At 48.7% G+C, this 24,919-nt stretch overlaps 1 protein-coding gene across 1 annotated transcript in view; it reads left to right on the forward strand.

Moving 5' to 3' along the window:
• UBAC1 (UBA domain containing 1) overlaps positions 1-24,919 on the forward strand; it is a 189,686-nt gene that overhangs the window by 148,218 nt on the left and 16,549 nt on the right. The window contains exons 8-9 of the mRNA XM_085613477.1: positions 6,898-6,984; positions 19,770-19,908. Of these exons, the coding sequence (XP_085469603.1) occupies positions 6,898-6,984; positions 19,770-19,908 (226 nt within the window). The remainder of the gene's footprint in view (positions 1-6,897; positions 6,985-19,769; positions 19,909-24,919) is intronic.

A 24,919-nucleotide genomic window follows, 5' to 3' on the forward strand; every position in this document is an offset into this window, starting at 1 on the left:
GAATCCGTGCTGAGTTGAGGCGTTCATGTGACAAACGACTGCACAGTTGACCTGGTCCACCAAGAAGCATTTTTCTCATATAAAAATATTAAAGCTGAGAGCAGTGTGTCTGGCTCTGAATTAGTACATATGCTCAGTAGTAGCAGACTCCAATATGATTGAAACAAACAGTACTGCAATAACATTGCAGTAAGCAATGTGAATCGAAATCCACACCCCTCTCGCGTTAAGCTGAAAGGTTGTGCCGTTGATTTGTATCTTGAGACTAGCAAAGCACTGCACTTAACCTACTGGACCTACATGATGAAATGCTTGAAGTCTTCTATGACCGAGGCACATCAGAAGTCAATCTGCTGGTCACCACAAAAATGCGAAATACAAATGCTTGGTATTCAAATACCAAGTCCAGTGGACTGACCATTTGGTAAGATTGGTGAGCAATGTACCTTTATGCTTTTCCACCAATTCCTCTCCTCCTGAATGTGTTGATCAAACTAAAGAGCATAACCAAGAGCATCCATGTGGCTGTGGACTTGCTACAGCAGACTCCAGACCTCTTCTACCTTCACTAGAGCAGGAGGGTTTTGTACAGGCCGGCCTCCAAAGCTCATACACTGCAGATTTCTCTTGCTGGAATTTACTTTTTTTGGCTCCAGAGTTCCTTCAGTGTAATTAATTGGATATGTGCTCCAAAGACATGGTTATCCTAAAAGTGGCACAATGCCCTTGTACAAGACAATTTTATACCTTAAAATGGAATTATAGATTAAACATTTAGTGCCTGAGATTACAACTTGGCCAACACCATGTTACAAAGTGATGCTATCACCTAGTCTTCATTATTTGGCTAAAGTTAGTAGACAGTTGTCCACTATACCCTTGCGTTTGGCCGCCATTACTGCTTTGCGTAAATTTACTTCTCATGCATACTCCTTTACTATCACTCTGTGATTATAGATTCGCTAGACAGCTTTGAAGTATTTCCATTGTCCTAAAGGATTGTAACGCGCCTGGCTTTAGTGTAGATCTGGCAAAACTGAACTGTCTAGGTCAGTCTTTCAGCAAACGTCCTGTCTTTTTCAGCTCGCTCTTTTTTCCTGCCTAAAACGAGAGGGGGGTACATCTGTGTCTAAACAGTTAAAAAGTGTTTTTTTTGTGCTAGTTTAATCCTTGAAAAATTCTAATCTGTGCCTAGATTTCTGAAGAGGCGAATCACTGCCTTTCTGGAAATCCTTGGGCCCACTCCACAAGAGGTACATCTGGTATTCCAGCCCTTATGGGAAGTGTACCAATGACTGATTTGCAGAGCTGACACATGTCGATTAGTCCATATCTTCGTCGAACATTATTGCATTTACTCAGTCCCCTAAGCAGACTGTTTGGTGGTCAGTCCTGTTGACACTCCTTTTTTTGCGTAGTTGCATTATCCTTGCTTTTCAGCTATTCTCTTGGTTTTCCTGCTTCCTGTGTCGAGTTATGCTCTTCCTCACTCTAAAGTGCTAATGTTTATGAATATCAAAGAAGGTCCTTTGATGGAGCGGGAAAGTTTACTATTCTTGTTATCATAGATCCCAATCAATTAGAATTGGTAAACCACTGTCCTCAGCAAGCCAGGGCCTTAGCTAGTAACTTGTTAGTTAGATTTTCCCTCTAACCAGTCTGTCAGTTTACACTGCATAACTGACAGTGGTCCGCACTCTGGGACAGTGGAGCGACTGGAGTCCTTAGTTGAACAACATCCATATTCTCCTGAGAGGAGAGTAAAACCTGTTAGCTCATTTTCTAGGCATTAGGGAAATTTAAACTATGTGGATGAAATTCCTTAATTTAGCATTATGCAAACTTCATATTTTTTTAAATTAGGCATTACACAATCTCCCTTTCCCCTCGCCCCCTCACCTAAATGGGCATCTAAGGTTAAAGTCTTGCAGAGCTAGTTCAAGTAGAAAATGTATCGACGAGAAACACCTTCTACTCAATCCAGGCTCCTACTGATAACTTGTGTGACTTTTTAATGTGAAAGCGCATCTATAGTGTCGTGAAATACCGGTAGATCACATTTCGCTGCGAAAGTATAATTTTGCAAATAACATTTTTTGACAATCAACTTTATTGATTTTTAAGACCAAACAATTCACAGCACAAGACCTTTATCCAATAGTTCATGGCATTACTGCGTGTGTTAGCTTTGATTGCATACAAATAATTGGTTCAAATCACATCCAAAGTGCATAGACATTACATTTGTGTATACAGGCAAACATTGGTTCAGTTAGTCTAATTGATTCGTCCATTTGCCCCAGACCTTGTTGTATTTGGTTGGGCAGCCCTTGGCCTCAAATAAGGGGATTTTCTGTGCGGCACACCATACCACCCCTGGTGCCATTTGGTTATGCTTGGGGTTTAGATTGTGCCCAAGCGGCGGCAATGTCGCGCTTGGCCACCGCGATGGCTGTCCCTAGGAATAGCCTGTCAGGTCAGGAACAGTCTAGGCCGTCCATTACTCCCAGGGTGAGACGTATGGGATCGTGGGGAACCTGCCAGCACAGGACCTGTGTGAGTTCGGAACTCTATTGCTGTCCAATAAGGAATATGGTTGGGGCAGGTCCAGATCATGTGGTAAAAATCGTCCGGTTCTTGGCCGCAGCACGTGCAGTTAGGAGAGGGACGCAACCCTGCCTTATGTAGGCGCTCTGGGGTGAGGTAGGTGGCGTGCTAGTAGTATAGTTGAATTAGGCGAAGTCTGGCTGAGGTCGTGATAGTTTTGGGGGCCATAAGGGCGTCACGCCAGTCCTCTTACTCTAGGGGGCCCAGCCGTCCCTCCCACCGGGTCCTGAGTGGATCAAGCGTTGTTGGGCCGTTGTTGACAAGGGTACGATATATTCGGAATACCCCTCCCCTCCCCAGGTTCCCCATCATGACCTGGGCTTCTAGTGGGCTAAATTTGAGGAGATACATGCCTGTTGAGATGTGTGCACTAAGGGAATGACGGAGCTGCAGGTATCTGTAAAATTGTGAGGCATGAAGGGTGTGTTGCTCCTGCAAGTCTTGGACCGTGCTAATGTGGTCGCCCACCCATACGTCGCCCAGCAGTGATATGCCTATGCAATCCCCTTGTTTGAACGCCGCAAGTGCCGTCACTTTTTTTAAACACATGCCTTGCCAAAGAGGTGTGTGCTGGCTCAGTTGTTTGTCCCAGCGTGTATGCCTTAGAGCCATGCTCCAAGCCACCAGGACCTCTCTAGTTATCGGTGTTATCGCTTTAAGGTATTGGGCTGCCTTATAAGTATGCTTGGATTTGAGGGAACTCCATATCCTTGAGCTCTGTTTTGTAGGCCAGGTCAGACACGCCCCCGGTGAACCATTGTGGATTACAAGAAGTCGGGTGGCTAGATAGTATAGGTGGAGATCAGTCATACCTAAGCCTCCATCAAAGGGTGGGATCCTACATCGGGCGAGGGCGATGCGTGGTCTCGTCCCTCCCCATTGAAACCTTGTGATCACATTGGCTATCTCCTTAAACCAGTTACTTGGCAAATGGAAAGTGGTATTCTGGATGATGTATAAGAAGTGTGGAAGGATCATCATTTTGAACAAAGCCACTCTCCCAAGTGTGATGAGTGGTAGGGTTTGCCAGCGCTTTAGATCGTCCTTGGCTTTTTTGACCAGCGGGGTAATGTTTAATGCCCACTCCAAGTCAGGGAGCAGAGCAACCCATATCCCTAAATATTTGAATGACTGTTGCCTGATGGGGATGGTAGATTGCCAGTCAAAGCATTCTCTAGAGAGGTGGAGGGGCACCAAGGTTGATTTTTCTGGGTTGAGCCGGAGGCCTGAGATATTTTTTAAGGTTTGGAGGGCACATTGGCACCTAGGACCAGAGCTGGCTGGGTCTGCCAGGAATTTTGCTAAAATTTAATGGAACTTTACAAGAACTTCATTGCATGAAAGCAATTTTCATTTGTTTCCTTACATTATTTTCCTCTAACACAGAATTCCCATTGCAGTAGCTGTTTCTCTTGAAAGTAGGACGTTCTTCCAGTAGTCCTTAGCAATGAATGGATGATTAGCATTGAAATTTTCTGAATTTTGATCAGAATATGTACATGATTTATATGTTAGCCTTTGTTTATGAGAACATTGTGCCACCTTGTAGTGACCAGAAAGTGACATAGACGTTTCATCGAGTACGACTCATATTTCTAGTAATGTCTCTACTTTGAGCTCCGTATGCTCATAATCTATTCAATAGTGGGTTGTTTTGTGTACAGCATCTTAAACGTGTACTTTGAAGTGTCAGGACGGAAAGTCCCCTGCATGGCTGTGGAGAGCCATTCTACCATGCCCCATGTTGCTTTGCTAAATTTTACTTTTCACTCCATGCTCTTGAGAATTATTTGAGCCTATTAATGGTTCTCCCTCTTTAAAGACCTTCGACCCCAGAGCAGTGCTCTGAGGTTCGGGGCCACAAAAGTCACACCCCGCTTTCAGAGAGTGTGCTGCCTCTCTTTACAAGAGGGGCTACTATTGGCAGTGAGATCCGTAGGGAAGGCTAAAGCTTTTTTTTCCCCCTGTAGCCATCATTGGGAGATGAGTACTGGGCTCTGGTATGTAAAATTCTTCTAGTCTCCCTCAACCAGGATCCTTTACACCCATAAGTGTGTAGCGCGTTTGAATGGTGTATGTGTACTGTGTATACTGTGTCTTAGTGTGAGGCTTATGCACACATGTATGGCCAATTCCATTTGAGTCCACTGGGATTGCCCAGCTCCTCCTGGCCTGATGGCTGGGACCAATACACATTTCACTGAACTAGTTGGAACAAGCCAACAGACTCCTCTGTTATCAATGGCCACTGTATGCACTAATCATGCACCGTCCTTGCACCCCGGAATTGGAGATGCTCCCAAGATTCAAACGTTGTAAGAGTTTATTGGCCAGCTCGCCCCATAAACATGGGGGCATCTCGAAGAGTACTTTGTTCCAGAATGTCTCGGCGACCATTGGTAGGAAACCGGGTGTATTTAAGGTGGTCTAGCATCCAGTAGTCTAGATTTGCATAACTGCTGCCTTCCTATCAGACTGTGGATAAATCTAACCCACATTCTGCATCAAGTTCTGTTGTCCTGCTTTGCAGAGAGAGTGTGCCCTACCTGCTGTAGAAGAGCACGATGGACTACACCCTTCAGAGGAAAGCCTCTGTGCTGTTGAGTACAGAGAAAGATCTGCCGATGAGGAATGTGGGATCTGCACTACTGTACGATATGAAGTCGCTCAGCAACTCTTCCAATGTCCTTGCTAACATCGCCTATGCTGCTGGATGTTTGAGGAGCACCTGCTGGAAGCAGAAGGGCCACCAAGCATGCAGGCCACTACAGGTGACACTTGACTGTAAGTGTTCACGTGACTAAAAATGGCTTTAGTGGAAGATGAGACTGCTGAGGATCCGTTGGCCATCTTCAGGCAGAGCTATCCTGCCCTGCCAAGAAACACCCTGCTAAGGTGGCAATCTAAATGTCAGGCTTGCTCTTGGATCCTGAAGACAATAATAAAATAAGACTATGGCGATTAAAAATTATCTAAGACATTATCTTTGTTTGTACAGAACGCACACGTTGATTGAATGTGGATGATTGATTGTATTTGAAATAGTCCCTCATGATTTGCAATGCAAGCACAATGTAGAAGGTAGAATAGTGCTCCTTTTGGGTGGAGCCAAATCACACTTGAGAGAAATATATTTTTGTCTTCAATGAATTTTTGGGGCCTGTTAGACAGTTACCGCTCTATGTACCAGAACTTAAAAAAAAAAAGTCTTGGTGCTCTAGCGCAGAAGGTTGTGGGAGAACTATGGCAGAAGCATGAGGAGTTGAAATACAATTTGATGGCACATGGTGCATTTGCAAGAATATCCAGCTACTGACGTGGTTGAAACCTTATAGAATTGAAATAATATTTGACTGTGTATTCGGGAGTGTGTGTGTGTCTTACCAAAGGTTTTTATAAATTTTGGAAGTATGAGGATGAATGATGTGTTCGAGCACAAGGAATCCTGGAATGTTTAAAGGTGCTGGTTCTGTTATCAAAGAAATTGTATTGTTTGATCTAACGCATCAGTGATTCTAATACACCCCCCCCCCCCCCCCCCCAAACGTTTTGAACAATTGTTGATTATTGTGACACAAATTGTATGCCGAGGACTTTCGAAGCATATCTGCCCGGTAAGTTACACAGCCTCCCCGCTCCGGGTTTAGAAAGCTCATCTACTACCTGGAGCAGCCGACATTTACGTGTCACTCTAATGCCTCAGTTGACACCCCACGGAAAGGCGTAGTTAGTCCTCGCATCCCACAGATCCCACAAACTTTTGCTTTTAGGCACCAGAAGTGCATTTCCACTTTCACAAACTTTGTTCTTGGTCTTCGCAGATCTGCAGTATTAGTCATGTGAATTGGAAGTTGAAGGTTTTGATCTATCCAGCAGAGCCGCCTTTCAGGCTATACAATAAAGGGGTACATGCTCCAGATAGGGGAGCTCCATCACAGACTGCACGCATCTGACTGAGGCCTCATCAAGACTGACACTTGAGCTATTCTCCTCCTATGGAATCACTGATAAGACGCAACAGTCTTAGTGGTAGAATGTGCAGTCACTGTGCAAACACACTTGGGTAAAATGATTACCAGTCACAGCAAAAACAGATAGGCATGGGCTCTTCCAGCGTGTGTCCATCATACATTTAATTGGAATATCTTGTTTAGACTGTATGACTATTAAAGGTAGAGTTGTGTAAATGGCCTGTTTGTGGTGCTGCCTTACAGCACTCTGGTGCATGGGGATGCTAGGAGTGCTCTACAGCAGAGCCATACAATCAAAGCTTCTTTTTGTTCTCTGCAGGCCGTTGTTGCGCTTATGGAGATGGGATTTGATGAGAAAGAAGTCATCGATGCATTGCGAGTAAACAGCAACCAGCAGGACTCAGCTGTAAGTACTGGTGTACATTATGCAATCGATATTTCTCCAGCTTGGAGCTAGAGCTTACCAACGTGTTTATCCGGGTAGCACTTGGACACCATAGGGCCTAATGAGTTTTATATTGATACCACCCCCTCCCTCCCCACCACCCCCACTCCCTCCGGAAGGTAGCTTCATTTGTAGTTTCCCATTTTCCCCATCACGGTCATCTGTTTTGTGGCTTACTTAACGCATTGACATAATTTCTCTGTTTTCTGTGAGTGTTTGTTGCGTTCGTTTTTGTGCTGTTGTTGACGTTTTGCCTTAGTTCTTTTTTAAATCACAGATCGGTTATACACTTGGTGCTTTGCATATTCTTGCCACCTATTCTTTAGTTATTAGTCATGTTGATATAAGCTGGAAGCAGGGCGGAAAGCCTAAAAAAAGGACGGGGGGACTAGCGAAGTTAGGCAGTATGCAAGTGAAAGCATGACACGTGCCATCATAGCGCATTATGTCACAACGCGTGACATTGCAGGTGACATCACTGGAAGTGACCTAACAAGAAGTGACATCAGATATTAAAACCTCACACATATGTTTATCAAGTATACCATGAGTACATTTAAGCGCATTATGAGATTTACCAAATTAGATTTTGATTTGGGGTTGTGCCAAAAAAGTGTCGCAGTCCTGGCGCAAAATCTGGGCATCAACTAATACATTTCATTTTTAAACTCTGCCACGAAGATATTTGCAGCAAGGAGTATGTCAGTAGATCTGTTCTGCTTAATTGGTTGCAAAGTCTGCATTTTAAAATATTTGATTGAGTTAAGGCATCTGCTGCACAGGTGCCCAGTAAATCTCAGGGAATAGTAGTGGTGAGAAAACTCTGAAGGTTAACGCATTTGTGGGCGAGATCTGTGTTTTGTGAAGTTCTAGTTTTGAATCAAGTAGTATAGTAAGTTAACGTGTCTCCTTCTGAGTCCATCATGTAACATACAGCTGACCGATTATTTTTTTACGTAGATAGGTAAGTGAGTTTCTGCTTTTAACACGTATCATTTTGTTAACCTGCAGTTCATGAATTGTAATCCTTCTAATATATCACAGTGAGCTACGAAGGACATGTGACTCCTACACCTTGTAACCCTGTCTCATGTTGTACTTTGATTTACACACTTAACATGATTTATTGTCTATGTATAATGTGTATGTTTCGTAAAGCTCTCTGACACCCTGCATTGGGTTGTGTAGCACTATAAAAGAAATAAAACCGTGCTATTGAAATTATTTATGTAAATACTGGGACAGACCAACAAATCTGACATTCTTACAGTGCATGGGCTTAGATTCAGGGACTGAACAAAGTAAAAAGCATGCCTGTCTTAAGTACCTGTGAAGAGATAACAAGCTATGTGCCTTTGTTTCCCCTCGTTGCATTTACTTTTAAGTATGAGGTCCCAGGACGCCTCCAGTCACCATATTCGATCAAAAGGAGGCCTGATGGCACCTTAACTTAGGCCTTTTTCTTTGGCCCAGCTGTAAGTGCCTGCACGTTGCTGCTTGGGATGGAAAGCAGACAACATACAGGGGCTGCTGAACATGTCCCGGCATCTGAAAATTACACGGGACAAGTTCAACATAATTCTGTGGGGCCCTACTTCTTGGCAGGGTGGACGGCGTCCACCCCCTGAAAATAGCGGGTGGACGCTGTGTACCTGGTGTACCCCCGGCTTGTGCCCTGGTTGGAAGTCTATCTCAGTCCATTTCTATTGGTTTAAATTTCTTTGAAATCCATCGACATTTGTCCTAGAGTCGGTACTCTGTGGTTTTCAGTTTTTGAGGAGAACTGTTGTTCCTAGCAGCTGTTGAATTTACAACCATATAGTTGCATGAGGTGGGGGACACATACCTGACAACTTGAAGAACAATCCCACAGCGTGAGAGGGCGGGACCTTGAAGGTGGCAGGGCCTAGTGCAGAGAAGTACATACCAGGCATTTTTGAATCACACCCCTGGCCCAAGCCACAAAAATAAAATAAAAAAAGCTTGCAAAGGCTGGTGCCGATGTCCTGGGGTGTTTTCACACCCCTTAATAAACGTTAGCAGTTCAAAGGCCCTCGGAAATGAGCTGGAAAAACACTATTTAGAGTGGTTTCAGCTCGTTTTCCATGCCACCATGTGACATCCGCTCCTCACCAGGTGACTGTGTGATGGGAGCCGATATAGTGTGTCACACTGTTTCACCGTGTGAGTTGGCAGGTATGGGGACAGCATAGCACCTGCATATGATTACTGCATCACATGTAGTCCACTGTTTCGTTTACGGGCAGCCTAAGTTGCTGGCACGGCTGTAGTGTAATCAGAAGCAACGTCACCAGAAGGCAGTCTTTTTCTCACGGTTTTCTTTCCTTTTCGCAAGAGATCAACCACTTGAAGCAAGTCCCAGGCCAAGAGATTGAGAACTATAAAAAGAGCTTCTGGAAAAAGGCTATTTAGTGATTTGAATGCAGAAAGAACCGCCTCCACCAAAGATGACATTGACGTCGAGGTCCTTTGTCAGATCAGGACACTTCCTGAAACTCCCCTTTTACTACATGTAGGTCAACCCTAAGGTGGGCAGGTGCTGTGTAGGTAAAAGGTAGGACATGTTCCTTTATTGTGTGGCATGTTCTATCTGATAGAGACTACTAGCCGCAGATTCCTTCACGTAGAAATATCCCCAGGCGTGAGACTGGATCCGGAAACTTTTTTGCCACAGTATCCCTGCGCACCGGGGGCGGGGCAACATCATGCGACTCCGCCCAGGCGGCATACGTGACGTCAGCGAGGTCCCATAAGACCCGCCCCGGCGCGCCCACGTCAGTTTTTTCCTTTTCCGTGTGCAACGCGTATCCGATCTTTGCTACGGGCCTGTTAGGCCCCCTTTTTTCTTCCATTTTTTTGTGGAACAGTGTGCGAATGCCTTCGGGCTTTAAGACTTACACATCTTGTGGGCATCTTATGTCGGCGACGGACCCTCACCTCATTTGTATGTGGTGTTTGGGGGAGGATCACGGCACCACAGACTGTACGCAGTGCCAACAGTTGAAGCTTGTCGCGGCGAGAGTGCCTGATGAAACTTCTCTCTGCGCGTCTCTCCAGGTCGACGTCCTCCCCTCGGTCTGCTTCGAAGGACGGCTTCAGACTCTGCCATGGTCGTCGTTCTCTCCTCTCCTTTCTCCGATGTCAAGTGAGCGCCGCTCCCCGGTCGGTAAGTGTCGTAGTTTGTCCTCCGGAGCTGGTTTCCAGCCTCCGAGGGGCGTGGACTCTCCGTGGGTGATGCGGCCCCGCGTGTCATCCTATCCACTGTTTCCCGGTGTTGGGGTGTCGAGAGTCCAAATGGACACATACGTGGCGGCTTTGCAGGCCTCGCTGGCGTCTCCTCCTCCTTCCCCTCCTGGGGCGTCGGCAGATCCCTCGCTCTGCGCAGGGCCCTCTGCGGCGCCGCCGGTGGCTCCGTCCCCGGCGCCGACTGGTTCGGATCCAGGCTTGGAGGATGTGGTACTGTTTGGGTGCGGCTCCTCTAGGGCACCTCCTTCAGGCCACGGCGTCTCTGCCTCGCCGCAAACTCCCACAGGGGTCCCTGTGGTGTCGCTGGAGGTCGCCGGGGCTAGGGTTGCATCCCCGGGCCCCTCTCGGTCCTTTGACAGGGTGGTCCTGTCTAAGGCCGAGGTGACGCCGCTGCGGCGCCGGCAGCAGCTGGACCGTGCGGAGCCACGGAGGTCGGTGGACCCTCCTTGTCCCACTCCGGGTCGAGCCCGAGGGGAGACCCCTCGTCCCTCTCCGGGCCCCTCTCATCCCTCCACTCAGGTGGCTGCCTCGTCGGAGGGAGAGTTGGAGGTTGAATTGTCCCTGGCCCCGCCGCATAGGTTGCCAAGCGATCTTCGCCTCATTCGGGGCCGCGGCTGTCGGAGGGCTTCGTGCCACTCCCCAGGCCTGTCTCGAACCCCCGCGCAGGTGGCTGCCTCTGCGAGGGTCAGGTCGGCGTCACTCCGGCACCGCCCCGTTGGCCGGTGCGGCTCCAGCTCTACTCCGGTCCCCGGTGCGGGGTGACTTGGCGGTCCCTTGTCTAACGACACTGGCTGATGCCGATGTCCTACCTCAGGCAGCGGATTCTACGGCTCCGTGCAGGTGTCGTACTGCAGATTAGTCTTCAGATGCTCCTTCTCCGGAGGCATGCATATTGGTGTCGTCCTCCCCAGAGACTGGTCGCCGTGTGGGGTCTTTTTCACCGGCGTCGAAGGGCGGATCCCCGCCCTTCCTATGGCAGAGGTGTTCGTCGGAAGAGCAGCAGGTCCCTCATTCTTCGGCTCCTTCTGACTTCCAGGTCTGGCCCTTGCCCTCCCCGCTTGGCCTCGGGGACGGCCGCCTTAGTTTGCAGCCGTCGCCCATGGAGGAGCTGATTTCTCCGCCACGGGCCTTACGGAGGCGGGTGCGACCTTCGCTCACGCATGGGTGATCCGGTGGCTCACTTTCCGGCGGACCATCTATTAAAGGTCCTCCATCAGGGCTCTGGTGGGAGGGAATTCCTACTTCCCTTTGAAGGTTCGCTCCTTTCTTCCCTGACGGGGGCTTGAATGCGTCCTGCCTCAGGGGACACGGTGCCTCTGCATCTTCTGCACCGGCACCTCCCGGCGCAGCGTGACCCGGCGTGTCTTTCCCTTCACTCCTCAGCCCTCTTTTGCTGACTGCTTTTCCCTCCCTGCCGCCGCTGTTGACTCCGCCGTCCCGAGAGGCCCGCTGGCTGGACTCTTGGGGACGCCACATGTTCGCCTCGACCTGCGCGGCCTGCGGGCCCTTAACACCTTGTGTGTGCTGGCTAGGGCCTCATCCTTTTTGTGGGACTAGGCGAAGTCTCTGGGGATCTGTAGCGTCCCAGGAGACTGGCCTGGTGGACTTGCGGCATCATGCGTTGGATGGCCGGTAGCTTGCGGCGTTTATTCTCTGCTCCGCTCTGGACATCTCGGAGGTGCTGGGTCGGGCCATGGCTTCCTCTGTCGCTGTCCGTCGCTATGCTTGGCTTCGGGACGGAGTATTCCCTGAGAATATTAGGGAGCGACTCATCGACCTTCCGTTTGATGACAGCCTGTTGTTCCATGCCCTGGCCGACACCGCCATCCAAAGGCTCTTGGCAGGGCACTGTCCTCCTCCTCCGCCTTATCCTCCTCCTCCTCCGTCCCCTCCTCAGTGACTTCTGAGTTGGGTTGATTCTGTGCCATCTTAGGACGGCTGTTCTGACTGTGCAGTGTGTTTTCTAGCCGTTTACGTCCTTCCTTGGGACTTTGGCTACTGGACGGCCCTTGTGTTGATTGTGTGTGGTTCTGCAGGAGTTGTTGCGCAGACTTGGCTCTAAGATTGGGTCTTCTGCTTTGTTTGGGCTGCTTGTCAAGCCTTCAGCGGGGGTGTTTCTTTCCTCGTGGCTCTTCTGTTTTTTCCTCTGCGGCGGAAGTTCTTCTAAAGAGGGTTCCCATATCTTGGGACTTAACGTACCCTGTGTGGGGTAGTGGTGGCTGGCATATAGCTTACGCTCTGCTAGAGTGTTGTGGTCGCCTTCGGGTGCCTGTTCTCCATGGCGTTTAGGTAGGTTGCTTTTGCTTCCGGAGGTTGTGTGCGCGACCACTCGTAGTGGTGGCCCGGGCATCTCCTCCTCTTCCTGGATGGTAGCGACTTGCAGGATGCTTACTTTCACATTCTCGTCCTGCCGTCCCACCGACGTTACCTGCGGTTCACAGTAGACCACAAGCACTTTCAGTTTACCGTGCTGCCCTTTGTCCTTACCAGCGCCCCTGGGATGATCAGGGGTTCAAGTCTTCCCCTATCTCGACGACTGGCTGTTGAAGGTGGGCTTGCCCCAGGCAGTCGTCTCCCACCTCCAGACTACGGCGGACCTCCTGTATTTGCTGGGGTTCACTATCAACGTGCCAAAGTCACACCTGACTCCCTCTCAGAAGCTCCTTTTCATCAGAGCGGTTCTGGACATGATGCAGTTTTGGGCTTGTCCTCCTGAGTCTGGGATATTCGGGCTATGATTCCGATCTTTCAGCCTCTATCTCGGGTTTCAGTCAGAATGACCCTGAGGCTGCTGAGCCTCATGGCCTCCTGCATCCTGCTTGTAGATCATGCCAGGTGGCATATGCAGGCTCTGCAGTGTGACCTGAAGTCTCAGTGAGCACAACATATGGGGAATCTGTCCGATTGTGTTCCGATCTCGGAGGGCACGGCACGTCATTTGCAGTGGTGGCTAACGAACCAGGATTGGGTCAACGGCAGATCCCTCTCCCCATCCCAACCGGATTTCACAGTGGTGACGGATGCATCACTTCTGGGGTGAGGCGGCCACATGGGAGAGGCGGAGATCAGAAGCCTCTGGTCTCCGGCGAAGTCTGGGCTCCACATCAACCTTCTAGATCTCCGGGCGATCCGTCTTGCGCTGAAAGCATTCCTTCTTTCTGTCCGAGAAAGATTAGTGCAGGTGTTCGCGGACAACACCGCCACTATGTGGTACCGCAACAAACAGGGTGGGGTCGTGGACTCTGTCAAGAGGCCCGCCGTCTCTGGGCATGGCTGGAACATCAGGGCATATCCCTGGTGGTTCAACACCTGGCAGGTTCAATGAACACCAGGGCGGACGAACTCAGCCGCAGATGCATGATTGATCACGAATAGCATCTTCACTTGGAGGTGGTGCAAGGTCTCTTTTGGCAGTGAGGAGAGCCTTGGTTAGATCTATTCACCACTGAAGAGAATGCACAATGTCAGCAATTCTTCGCGATGGAATTTTCAAGGCGGCACTCGCTAGGCGACACTTGTCGCAAGTGGAGTTGCGGTCTTCTATACTCCTTTCCGCCTATACCACGTCTGCCCAGAGTGCTGAAGAAGATCAAGCGCGACCGGGCCCAAGTCATTCTTGTGGCTCCCGATTGGGCATGAAGAGTGGTATCCCGAGCTGTGTCACATGGCCATCAATCCTCCGATCAGACTGCCTCTTCCGGAGGATCTTTTGTTGCAGCATCAGGGGACAGTCCTCCACCCGAACCTGTCCAGCCTCCACCTCCTTGCGTGGATATTGAGCGGTGACAATTGACAGCCTTCGACCTTTCTCCTGAAGTCTGTGATGTTATCTTGGCAGCCTGGCATCCCGCCACTAAGATGGTATACGCCTGCAGATGGAACAAATTTGTGGCATGGTGCGCAGCAAAGGCTGTGGATCTCCTCTCCGAGGTTCTCTTGTTCATCCTTTCTTTGGCCCAGCAGGGCTCTGCTCTGGGCACACTTAAGGGGTATCTCTCAGCCATTTCAGCTTTTCTTAGGCTTCCTGCAGCCTGCTCTTTTCAAGTCCCCTGTTGTAAATAATTTTCTTAAGGGCATTACTCCTCTTTTTCCTCCTGTTCCCTTCGTAATGCCTCAGTGTGACTTGGACTTGGTTCTTACTTATCTTACGTGCGCTACCTTTGACCAGCTACATAAATGTCCTCTCAGACTTCTCACTTTAAAGACTGCCTTTCTGGTTGCCATCACTTCTGCTCGCAGAGTGAGTGAGCTCCAGGCTCTTTCTTCAAAACCTCAGTTTCCGGAGGTTCATCCGGACAAGGTGGTCCTTCAAACTCAACCCTCTTTATAGGTCTCGCCCAGGCAACGCGCAAGCGCTGCTTAGGAGATGACTTCTTGGAATCACTCAGGACTTTTTTGGAAACTCGTGCATATACTGCACTGTTTCCAATGAGCACTCGTGCATGTATGGCGTTTACCTTGCGGGAGCGAGCAGCTGCGCCATCTGTTTCCAATTATCATGCCCGTGCTTGTTTACATTTGCTGTCTCGCGGTCGCGTTAATTGGAAACAGATGGAGGTCGCGTACACTTTTGTGGCTGCTTGTTCTCTCTGTTCCCTCTACCTCCTTCTGTATCTCATTTGGTCTCTTTTATTTGCCAATTTCTCTTTTAATCTCTTTTAGCATTTGTTCTGTCTTTCATGTGACTGAACCTCGCTCACTTTTCGGCCTCTTGTTCACTCTCACCTTCTGACTTTCTATCGCTCTCTGTATGTCTGTCTTCCTCTTTTGTCACCATCCTTTCTCTTACACTCTCTGTTCCTCTGTTCCGTCTTATTCCTTTCTCTCTTCCGTTCTGTCTCCTCTTTCACACACATTCTATCTGTGCCCTTCCAGCACTTGCTTCGTGTCCTAGGATGCTCTCCGTCCCCCCCCCCCCCCGTACCTCTCCCCCTTCAGTTCCAGGTTGAAGAAGTAGCAGGCACAGCCACTGATGACTAAAGTGCGCGTAGGACACCCGTGTCCATCGACCCCTCACCCCACGCTGATCTCTATGCACATCCGTCTCTCTTTGTAGTAAATACTGAATTCCAGCCTTCTTCCCGAGCTGGCTGGATGAAGAATTGTACGTGTGTATGTGTGTGCTGGGGTAAAGAGGTCTAACTAAACCTCCCAGAACAATCACAAGTACACAATCAAAGGTGCACTCGCACACCAACATGGTCTGGCAGGGGTGGTGCCGGTGAGAGACAACCGGAGTGTGCGCTGCATGTGTTTCATGGTGTGCCGAGCACTCAGTCCCAGCCCTGTCACACCGGGTCTCTCAAACCACGAGTAAAGCACTTCTGGGCCTCCAACACTTTCACAGCATCCGAGCGCTCTGGCACCCAGCACTCTCCCCACACCATCACTCCACAACACCTACACTTTCTCGCACTTAACACGCTCACAACAATTGTACTATCTTACATTCAGTACTTTCGCAACTCTGTCGCCCGCTCTCACTAGCCACTTTCACAGCACCTGAACTCTCGCACGCAACGTCTCTTGGGAGCAAAGATTTTGTTAAGTCTGACAATTATGGAAAAATGTATACCTTCAAGAAAAATAAAAACATAATTAACAAGCATTTGCAATGCAATAGGTCTTGCATTTACGCGAGTTTGAGCTATTGACATTGCAAATAACAATGCCTTTTATTTTTGTTTTTTGTTTTTAAAACATAAATAAAAGGCATTGTCATTTACAATGACAATAGCTTAAACTCGCGTAAATGCGAGACCTATTGCATTGCGAATGCTTGTTTCCTAAAGTGGTTACTTCTTTCCACTTTGGTCAAACCATCACTTTACCCACCTTCTTTCCGCCTCCGCATCCTTCTAAGGAGGAAGAGCGGTTCCATGGTCTGGATCCAAAACGTGCGCTTTCCTTTTATTTGGATCGCAGCAAGCAAATCCGGATGGATGACCAGCGCTTTGTTGGCTACTTGGGCGCCAAAAAAGGTCGGGCCGTGCACAAACAGACCATCTCTAGGTGGGTTGTTTTGTGCATTAAAGCTTGCCACTCTTTGGCAAAGAAGGACCCTCCAATGGGATTGCTCGCCCATTCCACCAGGGCGACGGCAGCTATCACTGCTTTGGGACAGGGAGAACCCCTTAATGACATCTGTCAGGCAGCTACATGGGCATCTCTGCACACGTTCACAAGACACTACTCCCTGGACAGCCTAGTCCGGAGAGACGGCTTCTTTGGCTGTTCTCTTCTCCAGGACTTTCTGGTGTGAACTTGGTTCGCAGACCCACCTCCTAGGTTGGTATTGCTGGGGTATCTATTCTAAAGGTAAGAAGTCTATAACTAATTGTCTCTTTCTATCTGTAAGAGACATAGTTTAGTTATAGATTCCTTACCATCTCACCCATCCTCTCCGTTCTGCAAACTGACTTCTAGGGTCAGGGAATCCCTTTCATGGCCCTAGTTTTGTGCACCAGCGGTCAGTGCCTTGCATGGCTCTGCGCTTCTGGCGTGGAATGTCATGTAAAAGAACTGACGTCCGCACGCGAGGGCATAGTCTAAGTAGCTACCACAACATCATCCCGGCGACCACGACACCAACGACTAACGTGGAGCTGACCGACACCACCTTTCGAGTCGCAGGGGTACTGCTGATGAAAAAATTGTCTGGATCCAGTCTGACGCCTGGGGGTAATTCTAAAGGTAAGGAGTCTATAACTAATCTGTCTCTTACAGATATATCGTTACCGAAGGTAAGTAACTTGTTCACCTTGCATTGTCAGGATAACAAGAATTTCTTCAGGATTTGCCTTGTACGCGCAGGGATGATATTTTCATGACGTGTGCAACATAGAAGTCTGTATCTTATTGCACTAACCGTCGTATTTTGGCCATTGGACTTTGGGCAAAGTAGCTATTGGTTCATGTTATTTTGGTTTTATGTTTATATGCAATACAGAAAAGTATTTGTATAATATTGTGTGGAGTTTGTTTTGTGGTGTATTTATTGTGTCACTGGTGTGAGTTGCGCAAACACTTTACACATTGCCTCTGGGATGAGCCTGGCTGCTCATGCCAAGCTACAAAAGGGGTGAGCAGGGGTTATCCTGCATGTGTAACTCCCTTACTCTGACTAGAGTGGTGGGTTCTGCCTGGCTTAGGTGCATAACCTAGACAACCAGAAACCCCATTTCTAACAGTCACAGAGATTGTATTTTTTACTGTGCAGTTCATAAGTTATAAATGTGATCTAGCACAGTGAGCTATGAACTGCCATCAAAAAGCTGCATGGTATAAGTTAGAAAGTCACGTTTTTCCCCATTGTTTCATTATCCTCATGTTGCTAAACAGATTTGTTTGGGTAGAAATATATTCTTATTATTAAAGTCAACCATAAGCACTGTTATGTTCTAAATCCTGAGTTTGTGCTTTTTCAGACCAAGCACTCTTAAAAAGTGCCTACCAGTATGCATGGCATGTGAATTTTACATCTTGTAGTCTCCTTTGCCTTGGGTAATATTTTGTATACACTGATTTACACACGTATGATTAGTTGTCTCTGTATGTGGGTGAGATGTAAAGTGTTCCGACACCCTACACTGTTTTGAGAGGTGCTATATAGCAAATAAAATACATCAGAGGGAGGGTCTGTGGAGAGATGAGAGGCACTGTTGGAGGATGATAGTGAGGGAATCATTAATGGCCCCAACAAAGATTGACAGTAAGGTCATCATTTACTATGTTTTAAAAGCTAATACAATTGAATATATAATGACAAATGTGTTGTAGAAAGCACCATTTCCCCCAAATGTTCTTTCTTTGAGGGGGTGGGGGTGGAGAGGGCAGCCTGTCACTCACCCTTTGTGGTTGTTAGGCTCACTCGCTGCACACCGTACGATGGCTGGTCTGACCAAATTTTCCAGGGCTGCTTTGGGTTCCTTGCTGATAGGTGAATTCCAGCTGTCCTGGTTAGTTCTCTTGATGCCCATTGAATTCAGGCCTATTTGGATTTAACCACTAGATGGCAGGAGCATGCAAATAATGTGAGTGTAAAATGTGTGAGGCTTCAAAACAGTGTTGCTGAACCTTTAGCTCCATTATCGGTTAACAGACTTCTTGGGGAAAATATAATCGACTCTTTTAAAATAATGTCCATGTTAATTCAATGAAAATACTACTTGAAATGCAAATGTCTGAAGCACACATGCATAACCTTTTTAAACCAATAGCGATCCATTCGGTATGAAAACCGAATGGTTGCCTTGTGGCTCAGGCATATGGTCTGTTTTTAGGTTTTTCCTTCCAGGTTTATTGCTAAAGACATAGTCATGCCTTCCCAAGAACATACAGGTGCTTGGAGCCTACCCATTGGTTACTCTGGGATTGTCTTCACTGTCACATTTATCTGCTTGCTTTCTATTTACAGCCAGTTAATCTTGCTTTTGTTCCTTCTATGGAGCGTAGCCTCTTTACCATCTCTTTGATTGGCTGGCGTCTGTTTCCCCCTCACCCATGTGCTTTTCTTTCCCCACAAGTCAAGTTGCTATCTTTCACCGGTGTTCCCTCTGTCATGTTGCTTCTCCCCCGCCCACTCTGCTGCTTCCCTCCTGCCTTCCAACAAACTCGCTCGTGCTGTATACATTTTTTCAAAAAGATTAAATACATATTTTTATTTACCTAATAAACTAGGATCTGAAAAAAAACTGTCCTTTTGTAGGAGCACACTTGCAGGTTGAACTCCCAGGTAAGGCCTGCAAAATGGCATGGCATTACCACATCTTTTTAAACATGCTGAACAGCAGCCATGAAACATGACTAAAACATATTGACAAAGCCAAATGGTCTTACAAGCGAGGAGACGGAGTTCCGCTCTCCCCATTCAGACAATAAAATGTGTTCATTTCAGCACTGCTTAAAGATATGAAAGAAACCCTTTTACGGGTTGCAATTTTTATAAACCACAAATCTGTCCCGAGTACACTTGCCCCAGGTTGGAGGCAGTCCCAAAAATATTTCAAAAACTCTTTACCTGAAGCTTAAGAGAACAGTACTCGAAAGATGAGCATTATTTTCTTCCAAGCCTTGAGGTAATTCTGGTAACTTGGAGCAGGAACAGAAACTGCAAAATGAATCTAAAGAGATGGACTTGACCTCATTGTAAGGCCTCAAACTAACCTTTACTTCTATGTTAGATTCCCCTTCTTTTCAGAATAGGTCTCCTGGCCGACCCCCACCCTTTATTTCACCTGTGATATTCCTGGATAGATAAGATAGGCATTTTTTATTTTAACTGGATTAGACAATAGATTTGAGTGACCTGAGCGCCATCAGTTGTGATGTGGGTGACTACAGCATTCAGGTGTTTCAAAATACTTATTTGTATATATTTCTTTCACTAAAGTGCATTAATACTAATTGTAAAGCCCTTGACGTTTCTAGTATGTTTGAGGGACTCTCGTAAGTGTCAGTGTGCTTGTTTCCTTTTGTAGTGTGAATGGCTGCTAGGTGACCGAAAGCCCTCCGCAGAAGATTTGGACAAAGGAATTGATACCTCCAGCCCCTTATTTCAGGCCATCCTTGACAATCCAGTGGTACAGCTTGGCCTAACTAATCCCAAAACACTGTTGGGTGAGTATTATCAGCTTCTTTGCATACCGAAACTCCTACTCAACATATTAGCATATGTGTCCAGGTTCTACTGAAACCAGAAACCAGTGTGCATATGTGAAGATTCTGTCACATTTGTTAACCCTGCTGACTAGTGCCACACTGTGCTGGTCTGTGTACAGATATTGTGCTGCGTAGGATGTGGGTTCATTGCAGAGATTTAGTTCTACACTGCTCAAAGGTACTACCTTTTTTATTTCCACGTTCTCAAACTTGGCACTGATTTGAGAACTCCTATTACTATCCTAAATGTCTCCTCTTGCTTTCGGCAGACCTTATAGTTAAATTCAACTTTCTAAGTAAGAAGGTTTAAAGACAAAGGAGATGGTGTGTACTTATGGAGGTGGTAAATCCATACAGTGGATTAAAATGCCAAGATACTTGGATGTAGTTCAGCCAATGTGTTGGTGTCTTGGTATCAATGTATCGGTGTATGTATATGGTACTTGCGTAGCAGAAAACTGACCAAAAGACATTAGTCCTTCCACGCATGAACAGACAAGTGGAGGATGGTTGACCTCAGTTCTTCCTAGTAACATGGATTGTAACTTTAGAATCATGTTAATGCCTTGCCTGAGATTTGTGTCTAAACCATGCCTCTGCAGATGTAAACACAGTGACTGCTTGACCGCCTGTTTCCACAGTAACCTGGTTGTTTGTGCAAAAACATTGCTATCTAATAGAGACTTCTAGCTGCAGATTCCTTACCTTAGAATTTTCCAGCCGTCAGGCTGGATCCGGTATCTTTTGCTGAGCAATACTGCTTGCGCGTGCTGTCGAGAGGCTCCATTTGGCTCCGTGTGACGTCATTAGTGCTGGTTATAACAACACGGTACCTATATAGGTGCTGCCCAGCCCCGCGGACGTCAGTTCTTTTCTTTCTGCGCCAGTTAAGCGCCGATCTGGAAAGAGCTACCCCTCTGTCGCTTTTTGACAGGCTTTTTCTCAACTTACAGATTTTATCCATCATGTACAAGGATGTCTTCGAGGAAAACAGGGTTTAAGCCGGGCAGGCCTGTCCCCGCATGATGTCCGTCACGATCCTCACCTCGTCTGCCTCTGGTGTCTCGAGTGCGACCACGATCCGAAGTCGTGCTCGGACTGTCGGGCCATGGCTCCTAGGACCTTATCGGAGCGGGCTGTGAAGGTCCTTGCAGCCCGACAGCCGACACCGTCAAGCACGACTATGCGGAGGTTCCAGTCCGATCAAGGAAGAGGAGGTTACGGGACTGCGCTCAAGCCCAAAGTCCTCTAAATCCCACTCAAGGTTGTTGGGACACACTGGGAAGAAGCACAAGAAGCAGTCCAAGCGGACTTCATCTTCAACTCGACGGTCATCCGTTGACGAAGGAGGTAAGGAGCACAGAAGCTCTAGGCATGTTTCAACGGAGCCGGGTCGACTTTGCACCACCCTCCTTTTCCAGGTGCCAAAGCTACCCCCGCTCAGGTTAAAGAGTTCTACGAGGCCGTGCGCTGTCTATTTTCAGCGGCCGACAACTCTGGTGAGCCTTCAGGCCCCGCTGGGTCGGAAGGGGCCCAGTCGGATTCAACGCCGTCCGCTCCAGCCACAGCTCCGGTGGGGTCTCGGAGATCCAATCTTAGAACTGGGTTAACACTTGTCGTGACAACGCAACCTTCCCCGGCATCGGACCAGAAGCCGGTGCCAGCCCCATCCTTCTCCCCAATGACAGAGTCGAAACGACTTTGCTTGACGCTGATTTTAACGTCGATTGAACCCTGGGGTTCTATGTTGTCGCCTGAACACTGTGGACGTGTTAGGCTCGGGAGAGGAATGGGAGGGTTCTATGGACCCTCTGGAACACCAGGATGACCCTGCAGAGCAGTTGGGCTGGTATGGGGAACTTGGTGAGGCCCGTGGACTGGATACCTCTCCATATACTGCCATGCTCTTTCTGCCAACTGTGTCTACGGAGGAGGGGGCATCTTATGCCATGGTGCTTAAGAGGGCAGCCGAGGTCCTTGAACTGGAGCTGCCCTGAGTGTAGGTCAAAGCGGTTCAAAAGGGGGTGGTGATGGATGGAGCATAAGAACCAATCAAACACTCACACCCAGTCAACAGATCTGGGTTTGATCCATCACCGTTCTTTGGCCCACTCTGCCACCCCAGTTCAGACATAGCCATATGCAAATCAGTCTGACCCTGTGCCGCATGCGAACAGTCCAGCCCGAACTGCCAAGCCATGCCTTCCCTGGACCGGAAACAAGCTTCCTAGGACCGTTTTCTGGCATTTCAGCCGTCTCCAGGTTTGCTTGAATCCAGTGGCAAAGTGAGCAAGGTACTCACGTCTGAGCATACCTTGGCAACTTATGGCGCTGAAATGCCAGAAACCGTGACTGGCTGTTGAAGGCATCCTCACCCCAGGCTGTCATCTCTCACCTTAAGAGTATGGCGACCCTCCTGCATTCTCTGGGGTTCTCTATAAACGTGCCGAATTGACACCTGACACCTCCTCAGTCGCTCCCTTTCTTCGAAGCTGGTCTGTACAAAGTGCAGTTTTGAGTTTATCCTCCCGAGCAGCGAGTCCAGGATATTTAGGTTATGATTCCGATGTTTCTGCCTCTATCCTGGATTTTGATGAGACAGATTCTGAGGCTGTTGGGCCCCATGGCCTCCTGCATCCTGTTAGTAAAGCATGCCAGGTGGCATATGTGGGCTCTGCAGTGGGACTTTAAGTTAGTGTGCAAAGCATCAGGGAAATCTCACCAATGTGGTTCAGATCTCAGAATGAGCTACAAAGATCTGCAGTGGTGGTTGACGAATCGCAATTGGGTCAGCGGCAGACCCCTCTCCTATCCCCAACCAGATCTCACAGTTGTGACAGATGGGTCACTTCTGGGATAGGGCGGCCATCTGGGAGAGGTGGGGATCAGGGTACACTGGTCTCCGGCAGAGTTGGGAGGGATCAGGTGACCCTTTAACTGACCAGTTAGACACTGAGCAGGACTGGGGGATGGATGCCAGTGGTCTTGACACCTCTCCTGACCTTAGCATGTTGTCTCCTCTTACCGTGGCTACGGAGGAGGGAGCTTCATACGCAGTGGTGTCGCATAGGACGGCCGAGGCTCTCAACCTCGAGCTTCCTACGGTGGCGGTCAGGACTAACCTCCTGACAGAGGTGCTTCAACTGGCTGCGAGCTCTTTGGAGCCCTTGCTGCCGTTTATTGAGGCTTTCACAGACGTCCTTTTGGGCACGAGGTCCAGGGCCAATACGGGGGCTACTGTGGACAGGATGATTACCCGACGCCACCGCCCGGCTCCGGGCAATCCCACTTTCCTCTCCCAACATCCCACCCCTGAGAGCTTGGTAGTTCAAGCTTCCACCTCCAAAAGCGCCTTCCCTACTGCTCCACTGGAAAGGGAATCCAAGAAGCTGGACCACCTTGGCAAGAAAATGTTCTCTTCCGCTAGCTTAGGACTGCGGTCCGTAAACACCGCATGTCTCTTGGGCCGTTATTCGCACTCAGTGTGGGATACGGTGGCGCAAGTGCTGCCTCAGTGTCCAGAGGAGGCCCAGGCTGTGCTCTCCCAGGCTGTTGCCGCCGGGAGAGATGTAGCAAAGTTTACAATACGTTGGGGGCTGGACACCGCCGACTCTCTGGGCAGGACAATTTCAACGCCGGTAGCGCTTCGTCGCTACGCCTGGATGAGGTCCACTGGCTTTTCAGGGGATGTCCAGAATACCTTGATGGACATCGCCTTTTTGGCGACAAAGCAGACCATGCCCTAGAGCGCTTCAAGGACTCGCGGGCTACGGCCAAGTCCTTGGGCCTCTCCATCCGTCCGGCGCAGTCTGCTTTTTGCCCCTTTCGTGGCTACGGAAAGAGTGCCCTGCTACATCCCACCCAGAGCCACAGGCCGCAGCAAGATCCCCAACCTTCGCACGGCCAGGGACGTGGAAACAACAGGCTTGGTTCCGGGGGCCAGCAGGCCGGCCACTCCGACTCCTCCCCCCCCCACCCCCCCCCTCCCTCTTCCCCCTCTGCAGCAGCCTCCAAACCCTCCTAGTCCGGTCTTTCAGGCCCATCAAACGCCAGTGGGCGGCAGGATTCGCCATCACCTCCCCCACTGGCGCACCATCACATCGGACAGGTGGGTTTTGCAAATAGTCCGAAGGGGCTACACCCTCCCCTTTGAGACTTCCCCTCCAGCCATGCCACCGTGATACTACTGCATGTTGGAGGATCATCTAGCCCTTCTCCAGCAGGAAGTTACGGCTCTCTTGGCCAAGGGAGCCATCATGCACGTTCCTGTCCCAGAAGTAGGTCGTGGTTGTTACTCCCACTACTTTCTGGTTCCCAAGAAGGACAAGGGCCTGCGTCCTATCTTGGACCTCAGGGACGTCAAGATGTTGACGCTTGCTCAGGTCTCGACCCGCAAGACTGGATGGTAGCGTTGGACTTGCAGAACGCTTATTTTCATCCCCATCCTGCCGGCCCACTGGCGTTACCTACGGTTCACTGTAGGCCACGAGCACTTTCAATTCTCCATGGTCCCCTTTGGCCTTACCAGCACCCTTCGGGTGTGCACGAAAGTGATGGTGGTGGTCGCAGCTCATCTGCGCAGATCAGGGGTTTCAGACTTCCCTTATATTATATAGGCCACACGCTCGACCAGATTTTTTCTACTTCTCCTATCTGTGTTGACCCTCCCATGCCAGTTTTGTGGTCAGATCATTTTCTCATCACTTTTTCCATCTCTGTCATGGTTCCATCACGGTCTAAACCAGTAGGGTCGCTAAAGCATCTCTCTAAATCTTTCCATCTTCTTACTACAGAGATGCTATCAAATGTTCTAACTAACTTCCCGTGTCCCACCTCTGACAATGTAGAGGAGTACAGCGATCTCTTCCATAATTGGTTCACAGACCGTCTAGAGAGCTTGGTTCCGGCCATGAAACAAAACTCTGCAGATAAGAGAACATCTGCCCCTTGGTTTACCCCTCATCTAAAA

Source organism: Triturus cristatus, chromosome 1_2, assembly GCF_964204655.1.
Source record: "Triturus cristatus chromosome 1_2, aTriCri1.1, whole genome shotgun sequence".
NCBI lineage: Eukaryota > Metazoa > Chordata > Amphibia > Caudata > Salamandridae > Triturus > Triturus cristatus.